This window comes from Arabidopsis lyrata, assembly GCF_000004255.2.
Source record: "Arabidopsis lyrata subsp. lyrata unplaced genomic scaffold ARALYscaffold_2, whole genome shotgun sequence".
Taxonomy (NCBI): domain Eukaryota; kingdom Viridiplantae; phylum Streptophyta; class Magnoliopsida; order Brassicales; family Brassicaceae; genus Arabidopsis; species Arabidopsis lyrata.
Window position 1 is genome coordinate 11,934,253 of NW_003302554.1, and position 13,714 is coordinate 11,947,966.

The 13,714-nt window shown below is 35.1% G+C and overlaps 4 protein-coding genes across 4 annotated transcripts; 2 read left to right on the forward strand and 2 right to left on the reverse strand.

Annotated features, from left to right (window-relative positions):
• Positions 1 to 574, reverse strand: LOC9323152 (defensin-like protein 47). The gene is made up of 2 exons (XM_002888509.2): positions 444 to 574; positions 1 to 187 (listed from the first exon to the last, which is right to left on the reverse strand). The coding sequence occupies exons 1-2, from the start codon at positions 526 to 528 to the stop codon at positions 30 to 32; spliced, it is 243 nt and encodes an 80-aa protein (XP_002888555.1). The 5' UTR covers positions 529 to 574; the 3' UTR covers positions 1 to 29.
• A 3,587-nt stretch (positions 575 to 4,161) lies between these two features.
• Positions 4,162 to 6,054, forward strand: LOC9324619 (protein ABHD17C). Its single transcript, XM_002887041.2, is given in 6 exon segments — positions 4,162 to 4,663; positions 5,042 to 5,078; positions 5,179 to 5,415; positions 5,494 to 5,541; positions 5,644 to 5,842; positions 5,845 to 6,054. Coding segments are annotated over 6 exon segments (966 nt in total). The 5' UTR covers positions 4,162 to 4,358; the 3' UTR covers positions 5,985 to 6,054.
• A 1,865-nt stretch (positions 6,055 to 7,919) lies between these two features.
• LOC110224246 (zinc finger BED domain-containing protein RICESLEEPER 2-like) lies at positions 7,920 to 9,615 on the forward strand. The gene is made up of 4 exons (XM_021010169.1): positions 7,920 to 7,988; positions 8,072 to 9,080; positions 9,171 to 9,220; positions 9,300 to 9,615. The coding sequence occupies exons 2-3, from the start codon at positions 8,093 to 8,095 to the stop codon at positions 9,200 to 9,202; spliced, it is 1,020 nt and encodes a 339-aa protein (XP_020865828.1). The 5' UTR covers positions 7,920 to 7,988; positions 8,072 to 8,092; the 3' UTR covers positions 9,203 to 9,220; positions 9,300 to 9,615.
• Positions 9,616 to 10,194: 579 nt separating this feature from the next.
• Positions 10,195 to 13,695, reverse strand: LOC9323153 (LEAF RUST 10 DISEASE-RESISTANCE LOCUS RECEPTOR-LIKE PROTEIN KINASE-like 2.4). The gene is made up of 3 exons (XM_021010163.1): positions 12,675 to 13,695; positions 11,732 to 11,800; positions 10,195 to 11,571 (listed from the first exon to the last, which is right to left on the reverse strand). The coding sequence occupies exons 1-3, from the start codon at positions 13,552 to 13,554 to the stop codon at positions 10,412 to 10,414; spliced, it is 2,109 nt and encodes a 702-aa protein (XP_020865822.1). The 5' UTR covers positions 13,555 to 13,695; the 3' UTR covers positions 10,195 to 10,411.
• Positions 13,696 to 13,714: the final 19 nt, after the last annotated feature.

Below are 13,714 nucleotides of genomic sequence, written 5' to 3' on the forward strand. Positions count from 1 at the left end.
TTTAGAGAGAGAGATTATATAAGTTTGTATTACTTTTGGCAACAACATTTCACAGGACATGGAATACAAGCAGAACCACAATGTCCACCATTTTTAAATCCAGCTCTAATACAGTAGTTATTACATTCATCACTTCCGTAACACCTAGTATTACAGTTATCGAATGAGAAATCTTCGATCTCTGCATCTACACAAGTCCACATATATATATATTAAACATAACCGATATACAAACATGTTTAAATCTTATATAACCTTTCAATAAATTAAAGATAGTTATATAACATGTCCAAATAATAGAATTTTAACAAAACTTTAAAATGCATGCCTGTATATATCATAGAAACAAAAACATAGTCATCACGTATTCTACATATTTAAATATAGCTTTTGAAATGATTACTACTAATTTTTATAATAACTAAATCAAACCTTAAATATACCTGAAGCCAAAACGTTGTGGTTAGACAACGACACTGCAAGTATTATTACAAGGAAACAAGTCACCAAAGTTTTCGTACCACTCATAGCAATTATTTCAATGAACTGTATTGAGGTATTCAAATGTTTTTATTTTTTCGGATCTTAATGATTGGCTCTATTTATATAGTTTGGTCTTCAATTTTTTTTATCATGATTAATTGATGATCCACTTTTGTTTGTCAATTTTTTTTTTTTTTTTTTTGGCAAAAATTTATAAAATGTAGATATTTTCAGTTAATGATCATAAATGAGGACTTAAAATTTTAAAAAGCGTCTTACACTTGTGAATATGGTTAAAGACAAATTATTATATATATTATCATTATGATCAATTAATATCTTAAGGTAAATGCAAGGTTTAATTTTATAATTCAATACTGAAATTTTTTGTTTATAATTAGGTATATGGTATAAAATTTATCTGATTTCAAAATTGATATCAAAAAAGAAATGAAAATGAAAATTACATACTCACTATAAAATCATTAATTTATTTATTTTTTTGGTTAAAGGTAAAATCATTAAATTTTTGTGCTAGAGGAGTTCGACCCAAAAAACCAATCCTATTTGATCTTAACCAAAACAAAATATTCATTCAAAAAAACTGAACCATACCACCGCCACAATAGAAGCCCTTTTTACTCATATCCCCCTAGTCTAGTTATTAAGTCTTTCGTACACTTAAATATATATTTGAACGATAATTATGTGATTCATCAACATTTCCAAAGAAAAAAATGCTTATCGACATAAACAAAATGCAATATATATGCACAACATTTAAATTCATAGATACATTTACTTTCTGTGACAATGCACGGCATCCTCAAATCTAAAATAATTGTTTGTTTGCATGCATGAAAATTCATTTGTCCATTTAAATTGGAAAGATCTGGAATCATGTACAATATATTACTCGAAGACAACAACGGTAACGATTGCGCGACAAGTCGATTGCGTTGAAACATAAAGGATCGATGACAAAGGGAAATTGACGATTAACTATGATAGACACCATTCAAACAATATTAGAGAGAAATAAATAAAACCCGTAGAAATCAAGAGCAATGAAAGAAAACAAAAATAAATCTAGAAACCTTTGTAAGTGAATTTCGAATATATAACTTTGAATATATGTCGTCGCTCTACTTGTTCAATATTAGAAGAGGGATCAGGAAAAAAAACTAAGAGAAGACCAAAGAGTGAGGGATTACCTAAAAAAGAAGATCGAAGAGAGTACAAAATAATGATAGTAATGGTGTGGCTTCTTATTGAATATAAGCGGATATCATCAAAACAAAGACTAGTGGCGAGATCAGCAAGGTGAAGTAAGAGGATAACTGAAAATTGGAGTTATTCTCTGAAATTGTGTAAAAATGGAGAAGACAAATTACAACATGTAATTAAAAGGTCTAAGAGAGAAACATTGTAGTCAAAATTTCATAAACAATTATATTTTGACACCACACTTGATTAAAGCAATGCCAAAATCAACATCATCAGTTTCAGTTCAACATCTAATCGAACATTTTAAAAAAATATAGATATAAATCTTACACATTGAGAAGCAAAAGAAAGAGAAGCGACTATTTGGGGAAGAAAGAAAGCAAAGAGAAGTGCATTTTCCTTTACTGAAATTTAACCAGTTTGACTCAAAACTTAGCAAAAATAACTAGAATAACTCTCAATCCAAATGGATAACTAGACTAACCCAAATTTTATGTTAAAAAACTATTTAACTTTTCATTATACCATTTCTTTAAAAAAAAAAACCAAATTCGTTTATTTTTTTATTTTATTTTTGAAAGTAACCAAAATTTGTTTTTAATTAAATAAACTGAATAAATAAAAATAACAAATTTAAGAAACAAAAACCAACAAATCGCGATTTAGGTTTTAGTTTCTTAATTTTTTTCATTCTCACAGTTTCCCAGCCATGCCTCTTCTTCTTCTTCGCTTTTTCTACTAAACCCTAGCCATCTCTCTTTGAATAGGCCGCTCCCACAAACGACGACGACGATTTCGATTGGGTTAATTTAAGTGATGTTTGGTTTTCGCAGCCGTTGGGGGACATCGTTTTTGACGATTTCTCTTATCCAGTGGTGACTATTCTTCTTCTCCGGCCACACAAACGGCGGCGAGGATTCTGCTTTTCTCGATTTCATAACAGTTTCTTCTTGGTAACTACCAAACATAATTTTGTCGTGATGAAATCCGACTTCAAATAAAAATTATAAATCTGTCATGATAAAATAAAAATCTGTCATAACACTAAAAATCTGTTGTCACTAAATAGGTCATTCCAGTAATTTATTTTTAATTCAATAAATCTGCTATGAAACACCAGATTTTTGTAAATTAAACATAAATCTGCCATCACATAAAAAAAATATGTCATAACGTTAAACATATCGGTTGCGACTATATGTTATTCTAGCAATTTTTATTTTTTTTCAACAAATCTGCTATAACATTCCAGATATTTTGTTAACATTAAAAAATCTGTCATAACGTAAAACAAATCTGTCAACACTAAAAAGTAAAACTAGTAATTATTTTTTCATTAACAAATCTGCTGTATTATGACAGATTTTTTCCCAAAAATATAAGTCTGACGCCACTAGAAACAAAAATATGCTACACATTGTAATAAAACTGTCAAAATTACGAAAGTCTGAGGCATTATCATAAAATAAGTGTGACAAAGAAAAAAAATCTGCTACAAGTTAAATATCTGTTGTAACCATTTTCAAATAAGTCTGTGGGAGGAAAAAAAACTGTTACAGAAAATCTGTCGTAGACCATTAAGTCTGTCGTGAAAAATAAATCTGTCACAACGACGTCCGCAGACTTTTCACGGCAGATTTGTTTTTTCGAAAAAATTTCACCTAGGTTTCCAAAAAAATCAAGGGTAATATTGACTTTTTTTTTCTAACAAAGAGACAAATGGTATTTTGGTCATGAAAATAACTAGATTGACCCATATATTTTATGAGTTATTCTAGTAATTAAACCTTATTTCTAAGTCAAACTAGTTTTTTTCCCTTCCATTTATTTGATAAATTAATGACATCAGCAAAAATTTAATCATTTAGATGAGAAAACAAAACAGTCTCATCCGTTGGATTAAAAGAATGACATCAACAACACAAAAAATTGAGTTTGTTATTATATATAGATTTTATTTTTTTGAACCTAATTTACCTTGAATATTTTTCAAAAGACTATTGTACATCAAAAAAACTAAATTTTCAGTAAACATATGAATACTTTTATGGTAAGAAAAAGATTTGAATACTTTACTTTCTATTAATTGACCAAATTATTTTACTATTTATTATTTTGCCAACAATGTATATTCAATCTTTTTCTGTTTCATAATTTTCCAAAATATTCACATTCAAAATTCTTAAATCTTACATACAACAAATCATCTCATTCATTGACTTAAAAATTCATCTAAAATCACCAACTTATTTTTTTATTAATTAAAAGAATTTTTTTTTTTTATCGGATGTCCCCGAAGGGACTAATTAAAGAATTTATTATTGTCATGTTTTTCTTTTCTTTTTTAACGATAAAAGAAGTAAAACAATCGCAGCATTGGGGAATCTCCATCCACCAATAATATAATTTCCTAATTTTGTCTTTTAAAACCTTTAGACAGATGACAAAAAAAAAAAAAAAAAAAAAAAAAAAAAAAAACCTTTAGACAAGAACAGATATTCTCAACCTTCCCACATTTCCCCAATCATCCAACCACGCGCCGCCTCTAATCTCTCACGCGCCGCGGTCCAATCTCAAATCCTCTATCAATCTCCTCCTCTCCATCTCCTCCAATCAAAAGGGGTCTAATTTATGAATTAGAATTCATCATGGGAGGTGTAACATCATCGATCGCTGCAAAATTCGCTTTCTTTCCACCAACGCCACCGTCTTACGAGGTTATAGCCGACGATAGCTGCGGCGGACGTTTATACATACCGGAGATTCCTCGTCGTGATGATGTTGATATCTTAAAGCTTCGTACTCGTTATGGTAACGAGATCGTAGCTGTTTATGTGAAACATTCAAAAGCTAATGGCACGCTTTTGTATTCTCATGGTAACGCTGCTGATTTGGGTCAAATGTTTGAGCTTTTCGTTGAGCTTAGCAATCGCCTTCGCGTCAATCTTATGGGGTAAAGGATTTATCTGATTGAATTTGGGAAAAATTTGTGCTTTATAGCTTCAAAGTTGGTACATTTTTTTATAAAGATTAGTACTTTTTCTTTGCTTTGTGAAGATTAGTGCTTTGTAGCTTCAAAGTTGAGACATTTTCATTGAGAAGCTAGGACTTTTTTGTGTGTGTATGATTTGCTCAAAACTAGGATCTGTTGAGACATTGTTATAGATATGTAATGAATTGGTTTTGTGCTCTTATTGTAATATGTTAATAGAAGAATCAATCCATGTAAAATCAGTGTGTTATAGTTTCAAATTTGGGTCTTGATTCATTTTCATTTAAAGGTTTATACTTTTCTTGATATCTAATGTGTTCATTGGTTTTTCTTTCTTAGGTATGATTACTCTGGTTATGGTCAGTCTACTGGACAGGTATAGTTCTGAGATTACTACTCTGTGTTATGAAATATGAGCTTTCGTAGACTTTTCCATGGATTGTTTCTCATTGGTATAGAGTTGGTTTATGAATCAGGCAAGCGAGTGTAATACATATGCTGATATAGAGGCGTCGTATAAGTGCCTTAAGGAAAAGTATGGGGTAAAAGACGATCAACTGATATTATATGGTCAATCTGTCGGTAGTGGACCTACGGTTGATCTAGCTTCGCGCACACCTAACTTGAGAGGTGTGGTTTTACAGTGCCCGATTCTCTCTGGGATGAGGGTTTTGTATCCGGTGAAATGTACATATTGGTTTGATATTTACAAGGTGATTTAGGAGACATTTAATTTTGCTTCTGGTTACATGTATACCTGCTGCTCACCTGCGCAATTCTATGTTTTGCAGAATATTGACAAAATCGGCGCAGTTACCTGTCCTGTATTAGTAATCCATGTAAGTAACTTCTTGCATTGCTTTGGCTTTATTTTGCTTCTTTTTCATTATGAGTGTAATCGTTATAAGACAGGTCACTGAACTCTCATGTTGGTCTTTTAGGGAACTGCGGATGAAGTAGTTGATTGGTCTCACGGAAAACGGCTCTGGGAACTAAGCAAAGAGAAGTATGAACCTTTGTGGATAAGTGGAGGTGGACACTGCGACCTTGAACTCTATCCAGATTTCATCAGACATCTGAAGAAATTTGTTGTATCACTTGGCAACAAACAAGCAGAGCAAGCTGCCACAGAGCGAGATAGCTGATATGTTTGAAACGGGTTACTTTCAGGAGTCTACACAGTTGGCTGGAGAATTCAGAAGAAAGTAATAAGCCTGAGAAATTCAAGATGAGTGTTGATAGGTTTAGAAATCAAAAGATAAAAAAAGGTCTTGTCTGGTGACACAATGGGTCAATCTGGAATGTATACAGTATATTACATTTCGTGAATAAATGTATTTTTCTGCTTTCATGTTTTAGTAGGTTCCAATGAGGTTACTTTCTTAACATTCATGGATCATACTTTTGTGTAATCCGAAATATCCTCTGAAAGCATAGAAGATTCTTGAAGAGGCTATGCGGGGAGAAACAGGCCTAGGAGGTAGGCCTGGGAGTTCGGATTAAACCGAACAAACCGACCCGATTAAACCGATAATTTTGGTTATCGGCGTAAACCGAAGAAAGAAATCAAACCGTTCGGCGAAATTAATTTGGTGAATCGGAAGTCGGTTCGGGTCGGTTCGGTTATCGGGCCGATCGGTTTAGTAGTTTTAGGCAGCCCTATATAAGTCTAAACCTAAGTCATTAACCCTAATTTGTCACTTATCTTCTTCTTCGTCTCCGCCTCCTGCGATTCTCTCGAGCTCGTCTCTTTCTCAGTTTCTCTTCTTCTTCTTCTTCTTCTTGTTCTTCTTCGTCTGCAACACATCTCGTCTCTTCTCCTTCATCACTTCTTCTTCATCATCCCAAATCCGCAACCCTTTTTCACATAAACTCAACCTAGAATTTCGAAGAGGTCAGTTCTTTGCTTCTTTCGATCTTCTTCGTTTGATTCTGCTTCCGACTGGTTAAATTTCTGGATGAATAACTGTGTCCAGAACTCTTAACATTATGCAAATCTTTGATTTGTAGAATTTAGGGTTTTGGACTCCAGTTTTCATCCAGAAATTTATGTTTCGGTGTGTGTAATTTGTTTATGGTCTCTGAGTGGTTTTAAATTAAGACTTGCATGTATATAGGTTAGATTTTAAAATTAGGGTTTCGTTTTTTCTCCTATTGTGGTCCTGTTCCTTGTGTGTTCTTGTGTGGTCCTTGTGTGATCCTTTTATTGTCCTTTTGTTGAAGCTAATGGATGTTTGTGTATAATTTTTAGATGACTGAAGAGCAAAACGAGAGTGAACCTCCACTTAATCCTCAGAAGACAGGAGAGACAGAAACTGTAACTGGGAATAAACGACCACGGCCTGCTTCTGGTGCTGATAAGCCAACTAAACCAAGGAAGAAGTATGCAAAACGAGCTCCGGTTTGGGAGCATTTTATTCAAAGAGAAGAAGATCTCAGTAAGAGCTACTGTAAGTACTGTAAAGCTGAGATTGCTTGTGATACAAAACAGTTGGAACTAGTCCGATGATAGGTCACATAAATAGATGCAAGCAGTACAAGGATTGGGTAGGAAGTGAGAACCAGAAGATTCTAAGTAGTGATAACAATGGAAATATGAAGCTGGTGAAGTACGATCCGGTCATGTTTAGGAGATCAGTTAATGAGATGGTAGTAGTCAGTGAGTTGCCATTCTCATTTGTAGAATCTGAGGGTTGGAAGCGGTTCTGTAGCAATGTCTTGCCTATGTACAAGACATTTTCTAGAAAGACATGCAGTACAGACATTGTTGCTATGTATTTGGAAGAGAAGGCAGCTTTGAAGCAGTTGTTTAGTGTTGAGAAACAAAGGGTTTCTCTGACAACAGATATATGGACTTGTCCTACAACTTCCTGCAACTACATGGTGATCACAGGTCATTGGATTAGCACAGAGTGGGAATTACAGAAGAGAATCCTTAGTTTTAAGGTGATCACAGACCATAAAGGAGACACCATTGCAGCCCAGTTGATGGATTGTTTGGATGATTGGGGAATTGAGAAGGTCTATGCTGTTACAGTTGATAATGCAAGGAACAATGACAAAGCTTTGGAGGTTTTTAAGAATCAGTTAAGGATGAGAGGAGTAGACTCATTAGTGAAAGATGGTGAATTTTTACACATGCGTTGCTGTGCACATATCCTCAATCTGATTGTTGGACATGGTTTGGAGAAGGCTAATGCTCATATTGTTGCCATTAGGAATGCTGTTAAGTATGTCCGGTCTTCCTTCAGCAGGCTGAAGACTTTTGCATTGAAGTGTGAGACAGGTAAGTTGGCTAGAGGCAGCTTGCCTTTAGATGTCAGCACACGCTGGAACCCTACATATCTGATGTTGTCTTCCGCTTTGAAGTTGAGGGTGGCCTTTGAGAAGATGGAGGCTGAGGACAAGTTGTACTGTGATTATTTCTTGGAAGAGGAGGATAAGATTAAGAGAGTTAGACCACCAACTTCTATTGACTGGGAGAAGGTTGCAAGGTTAGTCAAATTTCTGAAAGTCTTTTACAAGTGTACTTTGATATTCTCTGCTTCCAAGACTGTGACTTCATGTTTGTGTTACTCTGAAATTGTGGACATTGAGAGGAGTCTGATCACTAAGTGTAGCAGTTCTGATGAGGAGACCAAAAAGCAAGCTAATAACATGAGGGATAAGTTTGACAAGTATTGGGATGGTTTGAGTAACATGAATCCTCTAGTGATTGTGGCCAGTGTCTTTGATCCTCGGAACAAGATGAAGTTTGCTTCCCTTTGCTTTGACCAGCTATATGGTAAGGATACCATAGAGAGTAGGAAACTGCATGCTTCAGTTTCAAGTGTAATGGAAACACTGTATGATCATTACAGTTTCAAGCCCACCAACTCAGAAAACAATGAAGATACTGAAGATCAGACAGAGCAAACAGACTCTCAGCCGCAGCCTTGCACCTTTGAGCTATCAGATGATGAAGATGATTGTGAGGGGATGCTGTCAATATATGATAAGGTGGTTGGATTGAAGATTAATGAAGTTAGCTACAATGAGTTAAAGGTGTATCTCACAGAAAAACCAGAGCCGAGAGTTGAAAATACATTGGGGATGCCTTATGATGTTCTCAGTTGGTGGAGACGTAATTGCTCTAAGTTCATTGTCTTGTCAGAATTTGCTAGAGATGTTCTAGCAATTCAAGCTTCATCAGTTGCTTCAGAGTCTGCTTTTAGTACAACTGGCAGGGTGTTGGATCCTTATAGGAGTTCTCTGACTCCTTACATGGTAGAGGTTTTGCTATGCACACAACAATGGTTAAAGTGTACCTATAAAAAAGAGGATGCAGTAGCAAACTTGGCCCAAATGTTACAAGAATTTGAATTCTTTGAGTCTCTTGGTAAGTTTAACTATTCTCATTGACAGTTTAAATCCTTTCATACTCTTTATCATTATAAGTCTGTAACTAATCTCTTGTTTTCTTTTGTAGATGCTCGGAATTCAGCGGTTGCTATTACATGATTTTTCATAGTATGGCAGGTATGATTGTGGTTCTATTGTTGATTAAGTAGTTCAGGTTTTTGAGGACATTGTTAATTCTTTGTTATGCTTTTCACAGATAGGTAGGTGCTGCGCTTTTGTCCTTTTTGATGCGGAAAAACAGCCTTTTTAATGTACTAACTGTGAAGCTGCTCTTTTGGTGCGGATTAGCATTTTTTGTGAATCTACAACTGGTAAGCTAACCACTAAATCATACTTGATATTTGTATGGTTCTATATTGGTTTCTTGATGTAATGCTAGCTTAAACTTGATAATATGCTAGCTTATCAGCTTCATTAATAGTTTGTAATGGTCTATACTGGTCTGTACTTGTAGCTTTAACTCACAAACACAGCTTTAAGCTACCAGTACAGCTTTATGTATGGTTTTGTAATGGTTTTTGCTTTTGGATGTCTTTACCTAGTAGTTACACTAGTTTTTCCTTTGAAAAATGTCTATTTCGGGTTAGATAAACCGAATTGGTCATAGGATTCAATTTTCTCGGACCCAAATTAAAATCAGCTAACCGACCCGAAAAAACCGACTACCGACCGAACCGAACCGAATTTAATTTCGGATTAATTCGGCGAAAATTTCAAGAAACCGAATTTTCAGAAAACCGAACAAACCGACCCAAATAACCCAAAAATTCCGAACTCCCAGGCCTACTAGGAGGAGACTGTAAAGCTGACCAAGATTATTTAGGAGACTGGAAAAGTCAATAACTTAATCAGTCAAAGACTTTAGAAATTTGGATGTTTGAACAAGAAAATTGAGAATTGAGAGATTAACTCTAAACGCTAAATCATAGAGGCTTAAATATAGGATTAAAGTTTCAAGCTTTTTCATTTGGGTACTAAGACACTATCTTTCTCTTATTGTTGTTACAGTGTGATGTTTATTTTTGGACAAGAACATTTAGCTTCAAGTTTCTGAATTCAAAAAGTCTTTTGTTTGTTGCTTGAGAGGGAACTAGGCATGAAGTAGTGAATTGCTCCCATGAAAAGGCCTGATAGTGACAAAAATACAATGGCTCAAACATTTACAAAACAGGTTATATTTGAAAATGAAACTCAAAATTATTGATCTCATCTTTCCTTGGCTTGTCATGCCAGACAAAGCTGTAAAAATAAATAAGTGTAGCGGCTGTTTTTTTTTTGCTTTAATAGGTTCCAAGGAGGTTTCTTTCTTTATGCGACATTTATGGAACATACTTCTGTGTATGCCGAGCTATCCTCTGAAAAGGTAGAAGATTCTTGAAGATTTGATGTGGGGATTTGTTGGAAAACAGGCCTAGGAGGGACTTCAAGAGCATCCAGGTTCCCTTCCATCATCTCTACGACTCTATTCATCGTTGGGCGATCTGATGGCCAAGGCTGAATACACCACAAACCTACTATCGTCATCTTCTTTGCTATCTCATCTTCTTCGCTGCTGATTCCATTCTCGATACGCTTTCCTTTGTCTGCCTTCTCAAGATCCCTATATATCCATTCAGGAAAGTACATTGAGCTTGTGCTAGATGCAGTATCGCCAGTTGATGATTTGTTCCTAGCTCCTATTATCTCGAGAACCAACATTCCATAGCTATACACATCTGACTTGTAGGAGACGCTGCCATAAACTCTTGAAAACACTTCGGGTGCAATGTACCCTATGGTTCCTCTTGTGTGTAGAAGGGACAATAAGCTTTCTTTCCTTTCGCAGAGTTTAGCAAGACCAAAGTCTGAAACTTTCGGGGAAAGATTGTTATCTAAGAGTACATTCTGTGGTTTTATGTCGAAATGTACAATTCTTGTTGTGCAGCCATGATGTAAGTACTCTAGACCACGAGCAACGCCTAGCGCAATCCCATATAGTTCCCTCCAGTCTATATTTGACGACTTCTTGCTTGAGAGGAATTTATCAAGAGACCCATTTTCCATAAATTCATATATAATTGCTCTCTTGTAACCTTCATAGCAGAACCCTAACAGGGTAACGATGTTGACATGAGAAGTTTGGCTCATGCTTGCAACTTCATTGATGAAGTCTTCACCACTATTACCCATCAAGTCTTTCAAGACCTTCACTGCAACCATACGACCATCAGAAAATATTCCTCTATAGACAGTTCCAAATCCTCCTCTCCCGACTACTTCCGCGAATGAATTTGTAATCCTCCTCAGTTCTTCGTAACTATAATGCTTCAGTGGAATAAGTGCTAGGAGTTTTGGGTTTGGAATGTTCTGTTGACCCAGATCATTTGATTTCTTTATATTTCCGTAGATTAAGACCACGAACAGAATCAGAAGAAGAACTACTGGTAGGAATACCCAGAAGCTAATACGAGGTTTACCATCCTCTCTCCCTAAAGATTATGCAGAAAAATGGTGTGGAAAAAGGAAAACTATTAGTAAAACAAAGAGTATGAGATGAGGCAAATTAATGAGTCAACAGATCCATAAAAATGAATAGTTTTAGGCTTATTAAAAACCACAACTTCTGTATAAGATGTATAAGACGCTTACCATCATAAGACCCTGGAGACAGTGGAGCATAATCAACTTCTACATCAAAGTCGGGAATAGCAATGGGGCCTAAGGCAAGATGGAAAATAAATACTAAATACCGTATTCATGTAGTGTAGTTTGATTCTTACCAAAAAAATGTAGTGTAGTTTGATATCATTATATTATTTAAATCGACACATCATTTGTCAAAAAAAAAAAAAGAATTGGGGGTCAAGAACAATATTTATATTTATATGTATTTTAAATAACACAAAAGACCTTCAAAAATAAATAACAATACTTTATATAAATTTTTAGAAAACGAATGTATCTTTCAAAAAGTTAAACAAATATTAGAAAAGAATAATGAAATAGATGTTATAAAATGATAAAAGTATTAAAAACAGAAAAACTTTTTCCTTTTTTTCTAACAAGGAAGTTTGGGGACTTTATCCTATACTCCCACTGTTTCACAAAGAGTGTCATTTTAGAGTTTTGCACACAGATTAAGAAAACATTAAATTTTTTATTTTTTCTAAACAAAAACATCATTAACTATATACCTAAACATAATCTGCCCAATAGTAAAACAATCTGTAGAATACTAATAGTCATAAAACATAAAAAATCATTAAATTTTGCATTGAAAACCTAAAACGACACTCTTTGTGAAACAAAAATAAAACCTTAAAACGACACTCTTTATGAAACGGAGGGAGTATATAGTTTCTTTTGCACAAGACCAACCATTGGTAAACGTTAATAATATTAATACTATTAAAGAGTAAACAATCCCTTCCCAAAATGGAGGAGATTCGACCCTAGAAACAAGGACTCAACCTCCCTCCCAAGGAAATCACTGAAACCAAGTGAGCTATGATTATCTCCACTTGGTAAAAAAAATTAGCAGCGGTCATTTCATAATTTTGCTCATAAGTACTAAAGGATTTGTAAAGTTTACCGGGTGAAGGTTCCCCTACGGGTGGATGCAAGTCCGGCTCAATAAAATTGAGATCCCTGAGCTGGAAAAAAGAAAAAGGTCCTTTTTTCTTATGTTTTTTGGAGAAAAAAAATGAATGGACCCTCTCTTGTAACACCTCCAACACATGTCTAGAGCCAGGGCTGGGTGGATGGAGTGAGTTGCATGCTGATGATGAGGCTTCTTTGCAGCAAACATGTGTGGTATTGTTGAAGCCGCAGATTTCATGAGATGAACAGTCTTGACACGCTTTCTGGTCAATCTTTAGCTTTACCTCAAACCCTTCTCTTAAAGCACTTTCTATATGTGTTAAATTTAACTCTTTCTCTTCTGGAACAAAGCTCTTAGGAACGTTAATTGTGAAACTGTCAAGGCAGGACTTATGATAATCAAGGTTTTCAGAAACTGAGATAGGACCCCAACCAGGACATGTATAACTTGAATGGTAAGAACGCTTAGGGTCGCAGAGGTAGAAAACAGTGAGGTTCTTGAAGGTCGGTGAAAGCTCAAAGATTTGGGGAGGCAAGGTTGTGCCTGTGAATGTAGAGTTGCAAAATGAACCTTGTAACTCTGAACTGGAAAGTTTAAGAGTCTTAGATGTTTGATCTATATGGAGAACATGGTACAGATGGTTTGAGATGGTTAAGGAGGTGATGTTGTTAGGGCAGCGAAGTTCCAGCAATGGATGACCGCAATCTTTGTGACGTTTCCCTCCCCAGAAGGGGAAACCGGCGGTGATGTTCCCGCACTGAAACTGAGCTTCACACAATCCAAGTTCTTGTTTACTTGAAACACAGGGAAGATGGTGAAATAAGGAGAAGAGAAAGAACAAGACCAAACAAGAACTGGGAAGATAGTACATGATTTCTTGAATCTATGAAAAGTGGGTCTTTTGGGTTTTGTTTGTGTTTTTGGACCAGAGCAAGTGAGAGAGAGGCATAAAGAGCTAGTGGAAAAGGTGAAGGTCGTGAAGGACCAAGTCATAACTCATAAGAGGAGTAGTGGACAAAGACAGATAGACT

Coding starts and splice junctions, on each gene's coding strand:
- LOC9323153 (XM_021010163.1), bottom strand. CDS start 13,554: ATGTACTATCTTCCCAGTTCTTGTTTGGTCTTGTTCTTTCTCTTCTCC. Junction 11,801..12,674: donor CGTAGGGGAACCTTCACCCG/GTAAACTTTACA, acceptor ATCTTGCCTTAG/GCCCCATTGCTATTCCCGAC. Junction 11,572..11,731: donor GTCTCCAGGGTCTTATGATG/GTAAGCGTCTTA, acceptor CATAATCTTTAG/GGAGAGAGGATGGTAAACCT.
- LOC9323152 (XM_002888509.2), bottom strand. CDS start 528: ATGAGTGGTACGAAAACTTTGGTGACTTGTTTCCTTGTAATAATACTT. Junction 188..443: donor CCACAACGTTTTGGCTTCAG/GTATATTTAAGG, acceptor GGACTTGTGTAG/ATGCAGAGATCGAAGATTTC.
- LOC110224246 (XM_021010169.1), top strand. CDS start 8,093: ATGGAGGCTGAGGACAAGTTGTACTGTGATTATTTCTTGGAAGAGGAG. Junction 9,081..9,170: donor TGAATTCTTTGAGTCTCTTG/GTAAGTTTAACT, acceptor TTTCTTTTGTAG/ATGCTCGGAATTCAGCGGTT.